The 6,477-nt window shown below is 48.4% G+C and overlaps 1 protein-coding gene across 1 annotated transcript; it reads right to left on the bottom strand.

Annotated features, from left to right (window-relative positions):
- Window positions 1-3,092: 3,092 nt before the first annotated feature.
- Window positions 3,093-6,295, bottom strand: EDN2 (endothelin 2; the record flags this gene model as incomplete). The annotated part of the gene is made up of 4 exons (XM_010147122.1): window positions 3,093-3,192; window positions 3,976-4,080; window positions 4,884-5,003; window positions 6,151-6,295. Coding segments are annotated over 4 exons (470 nt in total), but the record flags the coding sequence as incomplete, so codon positions are not given.
- Between the last annotated feature and the right edge of the window lie 182 nt (window positions 6,296-6,477).

Genomic DNA, 6,477 nt, shown 5'->3' with positions numbered 1-6,477 from the left:
GAGTTGTACCTTAGAAATTATACTTAGGAAACTTGCAGTGTTTCAGGGTACCTTTTTTTCCTTTTTACCTGTAATTCAAAATCCTTTTTGTCATGTACCTTTATTATTAAAGTCATAGCAACTATGACATCATAGAAACATCTGAAGAAATCTCATTTTCACGCACTAACACAAAATCACAGGAGGATTCGCCATGGGAGTTGCAGCTCAGCCTAGAAAGCTGGGCAGTAGGAAAAGATTGGGCTGTAGCTCTCTGAACTACCGTTTCCAGGAAGCCATGGAACCCATGAAGAAGTGCTACAGTTTCTGAGTATGCAGCAAGCAGAGTGTTAGCTATTCCATTAATGTGTCTTTTTAAATCCCTCATCACTGCTGCACCATGACATTCACTGAGTTAACTACACCAATCTATGATGTGGTCTTTATGCAAAGACCATCAAATGAATTTTTAAGTGTACTTGAAAAAAGTGCTAGTGGTTCTGCTACAGTGCTTTTTAAGTGTACTTAAAAAAAAAAAAAAATACAACCAGCAAAGCTCAGATCTAAAAACTGGTGGGCTTAGGAGAGGGTGTGTGGTTGCTCTGTCCCGGCGAGGCTGACACCCACAGTCACATAGCTGTGAAGAAGATTTGAAGCAAAGGATTAAACCGTGGGAAAACATTAACAGGACCCCTTGGCACACAGTTTCAAGGTGGTGTCAGCATCCACAGGTCTAAGCACAGGTTGGGGGTAATTTCACATATATGTTTCCATAGACACCTAGAAAGGAACAAGGTATTTATTTTAACTTAAGGAATGTTTAAGTCAGCTAGATGGATTCATTTTGAACTAAAATTTGCTCAGGACCATTCTCACCCAGCTCTGCTGTCCCATTCACTTTCACAGTCCTTTTGGCCATCTAGATTTCTTTCACTTCATCCACCACCACCCAGCCATCAAATAAGGAAGAAAAATGGTATTGACTTTTAACATTATTTATTACAAATTAAAATTTTGCAAATTACTGTATTAAAAAAATCAATAGATTTAAATAAATATACAGATTTCAGGATGCTACATATGGCATGTGTGCAGTAAGTCACTTGAAGATGAGACATTATACACACAAGGAGATATACATAGTACTTTACAGCAGTAGTTTTATTTTAAACTACTAGGCTCACATTAAACCATGTGCAAATTTTCCTCTAGAACAAACCCTTTCAGGATTTTTTTCAGAATGACTCAAACCTTCAGAAGGTCAAATATAAAAAAGATTATCTGCAGCTTTAGGGACCAAATGATTAGTCTGCTGTTTCATTTATGATACAATCAAGTGGTCTCATTTTCCCACCCCCAGCGCTTAAAGCAAAATCAAGGAAGCATTTTGTACATCCAAGGGGACTACACCTGCAACAGCCACAGATTTTGGTCCACCACCAACTTCAAGTAGCCTTTTTAAATGCTCTTGTGTAATACTGGATTGGGCAGCAAAGCGGACCCGACAGTGGTTCCAGGAGACCACTTAGTTATCTGCACTAACCAGATGACAGCTGCAGCCACGATTTACAACAGAAGTTAATCTGCACAGGCAAACAAAAGTGCATTTGTGATACAGCTCCAGAGCCTTGAGATTGTGTTTGCCTGCAAGATGGGTTTCTAGGTCCTAGGCTTGGTGGGTTTTCCCACATTATTCCTTCCCTCCTCTATGCCAGCAGCACCATGCTGCTCCATGGCTGGGGAAGCTGCTGTGATTCTGGAATGGCTTTAAATCGAAGCCTTTCTTCTAAAGCTGCGCAGACATTGCTGTGCTCTCTCCTTACCAATCCTTCCCTCCACTTCCATCCCACTGGCTGCCCCTTGCCTAATGCATTCTCTGTTCAGGTTACACTTCCCATAGTGACACGCTAGCCATACACCGGTCATTTATTATACAGAGTCCAGATCAGAGACCTGATCTAAGCAAAGCAGCAAGCAAGACTTTGCATATTTTCCCAACACCTGTCTTCTCTGCCCCTAGCCTTTCTTTTCAGGGAGAGCTGAAAGAAAGCATCAGAGACCTGATCTAAGCAAAGCAGCAAGCAAGACTTTGCATATTTTCCCAACACCTGTCTTATCTGCTTGGACATACCCTTAGCAGGGTAGAGTACTTCCAGCTCTTAACCTAATATCCCAGCTTTCTTTCAGCTCTCCCTGAAGGGAAAGGCTAGGGGCAGAGGAGACATTCACAGCACTCGCTGAACTCATCCAGACTCGCTTGGCTGTGCCTCAACCCAGCGGGGCTCCCTCCCCCAGGCTATGTGGGGTTCCATGCAAGGGGCTCCTGCAGAAATACTTCAGCCTCCCACCCCTGCTGCTGCTGTGCCGGATGGCAGGGGTCACACTTGGATTTGATGCAAGCTCCAGTGTAAGCAAGCTGTCCTCCACCTAAACAAGAACCACTTAAGAACAGCCCTTCAGTGAATTTCTCAGCCAGACAATGCCACTGACTACTTAGCTGGCTTTCAGGCTTCTGGACAGTATGTATTTTTCAATAAAAACCAGGAACTGTTTTACCACGGGAGTCTCATTCATACGCACATCGCACTGTCTGACGAGAGAAAAAAGTGCAGTGGTGGGCTCAGGCTGGAGGCGGTTTATCTCTGTCTGCAATGACCAGCCAAACCACCTCTGTATGGGGCCAAGCTGGAACCACGCTCAAACATGGCTCAGAGGCAGAGCAGACCAGGCCACTGATACGGGCTCCGTGCTGCCAGGTCCAGAACCGCACAGAACCATCTGGTCTGTAAGGGATTCAACCGCCCAGTGTCGGCTGACCCTCTGCCTAGGACTCCAGTGCAGAGTTAAGCTAGTACTCCTCCAGCAAGACCCCTGCCTGATCCAAAAAGGCACAATTCAGCTCCACGACATATCTATGACTGTATAGAGAGACAGTTTTCCCTTTACAACAGTCTCTGGAGTGCATGCAGTACTGGTTCACACAACAGGAGCATGGAGACTTCCACTTCTTTCCCCTTCCACTCATGGCCTTTCCTTCAGCTCTAACTACCGACAGTGGAGTTAGTGGCACCCACAGGACTCCAAATTCTTCTGGTGAACTTGGTATGCATGTCTTATCTCTTCTTCTTCCAGATGTTTTTCTTCCAAGGCAAAACTGTTGGCTGTGCATTCCTCTGGGAACGGTGGAACCGCAGACCGGAGAAGGCAAGATCCCTGTAAACAGAAGAGACACGATGTTCATTCTTGATGTCCATTTCCCCACTACTCAGCAACAGCCTGTACTATGACATTATCTAGCCCCCACCAAGATTTATTTTGAAGTAGAAGATAGGGGAAGGAAGAGGGGAATTTCTAGCTGCAGCTGTAGCAAGCCACAGCAAAGATCCATCTGACCCAACATCCCCTTTCCAACAGTGGCTGGTGGCAGGGGATTCAGGGGTCTTGCAGCAGGACATGACCTAAGCAATGCTCCCCCAGGTCTGCCTTTCAGAAAGTGTTCCCATAGCATCCAATTTAAGTGCCAGCAACAAACCAACCCTCTTGCCAACTGCCTTTAACTCATTTACACTCTTGGAATCCACAGTTTCTTCCAGCAGTGAGTTCCACAACTCACTGATGGGATGTGAGAAAAGCTGTTTCCTTTAGTCCAAAGTTGCTGCCAAATCAATCCTTTTCCTACATGATGCCATCCCTTCTCCCCTTCTTGTACATCACCCCTTTTCCTGTCCCATATCAGAGGAACTTCCCACTCCAGTCAAGAATCACACTGTATATAATATTCCTCTAGTTTTGGAAGGCCACAAGCAACCCTGGTTCCCTCAGCTGTTAGCCTCCAGTTCTACAGAGAGCAGAAATAGTCAACTCTACTCATTTAAAGGGAGACAAGAGTAGGAAGTCAGGTCAATTCCAAGTGATAACTGCAGTCTGGGGTCACAGCCACAGATTTTAAAGTGCTTATGAGGGACCTTCAAGAATGGGTTTAAGTGGCATGCCTACCTGAGAGCTCTCAGCAGGCCACGGTGGGAAGGCCTCATGCCACCGCTCTCCAGAGACTTCATTGATGCTCCAGAGGTCACTGGGAGCTTCAGACTCTGCAGGTACCTAATGAGCAAAAGGAGATGCATTAACAACTCTCATCCAGCCACGCTATGGTAAGTACCAGGGGAAGTGTTGCTCTAATGTCACCAGTGACAGACTACGACAGTTGAATGCATGCTTTTGAAGGGTTAATTGCAGCTATTTGAGAGCTATTCATAGCTCACTTTTACTGCTATCCTATTCTGTTCAACCTCACTCTATTAACAGCCATATTTAATGACTGGGAATTTTAACTATTGCCTTGCCATGAAATTAATGACAGATCTCTACAATGACTTTGCTCCCTACCTCCCCACAGTATAAGCACTCTATGCTGCTGGCTGAAGCAAGACAACTAAGAGCCCACGTGCCCTATAAAATGAGCTGGCTACAGAAGATATTTGACTTTGGAGTCCCAGCTTACAGCAGTCCTTCTGTCCTGCAGGCTCTTCCACATGAGCCATGAAGGAGACACTGGTGTCCCAAAGCTTCACACCCTCCCCTTGTCCCTCTCCCAGTGTGCTGCCAGCTCCTCCCTTCCCACCTAGCACTTCCTCAGCCTGCTGGCAGCAGGAGGGATGGAGCTAACTTTGTTTCGTATCAGCCAGTGAAGAGACTATTGTACAACAAAAACATCCTAGTGACAATTTGCCAGGGCCTCTTGGGAGGGGTATGAAAGCCACTAGACAAGTTCCAGCTGTTCGCAAATTGCTGCACAACCCTCCCCGGGGAGGCTGTGGAGTTACTGCAGCTCCTAAGCACTGTCTGTCTGCTTGCACCCTCACCCAGCAGTCCCCAGGGACATCCCCAGGACCCCCTTGACTTACCCAGGCTTCACCTGGCAGAAGGTGGCACAGATCCTGTCCCTCGAGTGTGAGCACTCGCACCTGCTGAGCGATCTCTTGCGCCGCCTTGGCGGGCTTCCCAAGCCATAGGGAGCGGTGTGTCTGTTAAAAACAAAAGAAATCAGCTATGCAACTAACGTTTTATTAGCCAACAGGTTTATAACAGAGTCCTGGGAGGCAGCCAAGCCAGTGCCAGGATAATAAAAGACTCATCTATAGACATAAGGTGAAAAGGTCGCTGATACATCTAAGCCTTTAAACTCCAGCTCCTCTCCCACCTCCTGTTTTCCCCACCCTACCCCTCCCAGAGAGATTGCTGTGCCAGTGTGTGCTGGGTTACGAGTGGAATCTTCTCCCCCTGCAGCAGCCCAGGCGCCCGTGCAAGGGTCGCCACTTAGGCTGGGCGAGCTGGCAGCTCACCTGGGTGGCAAATCACAGAAGGAGCATGGTTGCCCCAGTGCACCAGCAGCAAGCAGCCAGTTTCTCAAGCACGGAGATGTCAGGGCTTCCCCCCTCCCCCCCTCCTATACACACAGGACATAGTACAAATGAAGATGTCTTGGGGCCATAACAGGTTCTTCTGATCACAGCATGCTTTCAGAGCTGTTTGCACATTCCCGCTCCATCTTTGATCGCAATCTACTCTCCCAGAGGGTTTAGGATTGGCAGCTACTGCAACTATTCTCTGAGCAAGCAGCGAGTTGTAATTGCACGTTAGCAAGCATGATTATAACCACACCTGAGTACATGTGTTTTGCTACAGTGTGATGGCCATTGGCCTGAAACTGCTAGGAAAGCTGCTTTAGCATTCCTGAGGGCAGGACTTGGCAGCTGCAGGACTTCAGAGCCGGCCCACCACTGTCTCATTAACAGTACCAGCAGTCAGGGCTAGTTCACAAGCGGGTAGCGTAACTTTCTGACTTGCAGCTGTAACATCTTGGTGTTGCTTTTGGCTTGCAGAGATACAGACGGCAGAAAAAGATGAACCCATGGGGACGCAGCACCCTGTGCTTTCACCCCCCTTCTCTGTGGGTACCACTGAAGCTCCTGAGAGGAAGCACAGGTTGTCCCTTTCTAGATGTTGGATGGGACTGGACTTGCAGTGCTCACTGCAGCAGGTGCTACAAGAGCCTCACCGCACTGGGACCCTTACCACCTTCCCCTCACCAAACCCCATCCTTGATCAGAAAGTACAGTCACTCATAAACAGCACCACTCCCCCGCCCCAGAAAGCCACGTTCATGCTCACCCTGGTGTGTTGACCCAGATGATGTCCAGGTGACAAAAGTAAATGCATTCCTTATCCAGCCAGCTGTTGCAGGAGCATCGCTTGCTCCTGGGGTGGGCAGCGCTGGCTGCAGGCGGGTGGGACCCCAGCGGAGCGTGGCCCAGACCTGCGGCAGAAGGAAAGGGTTGAGCTGCGGCTGGGCGCAGGGTGCTGGAGTGCCCGTCACCCTGTCACCCCTGCAGCTACGCCTCGGTGGGGGTGACGGCGGCTTCCCCGCGCAGACGGTTCTGCAGGAGGGGCAGCCGAAGGGCTGGCATAACCCTGGCAGGGGCAGGGGCTACCCCCGAG

The sequence above is a fragment of the Eurypyga helias genome, unplaced genomic scaffold (genome assembly GCF_000690775.1).
Source record: "Eurypyga helias isolate BGI_N326 unplaced genomic scaffold, ASM69077v1 scaffold8752, whole genome shotgun sequence".
Lineage (NCBI taxonomy): Eukaryota > Metazoa > Chordata > Aves > Eurypygiformes > Eurypygidae > Eurypyga > Eurypyga helias.
This window is presented reverse-complemented; position numbering and strand designations above follow the sequence as displayed.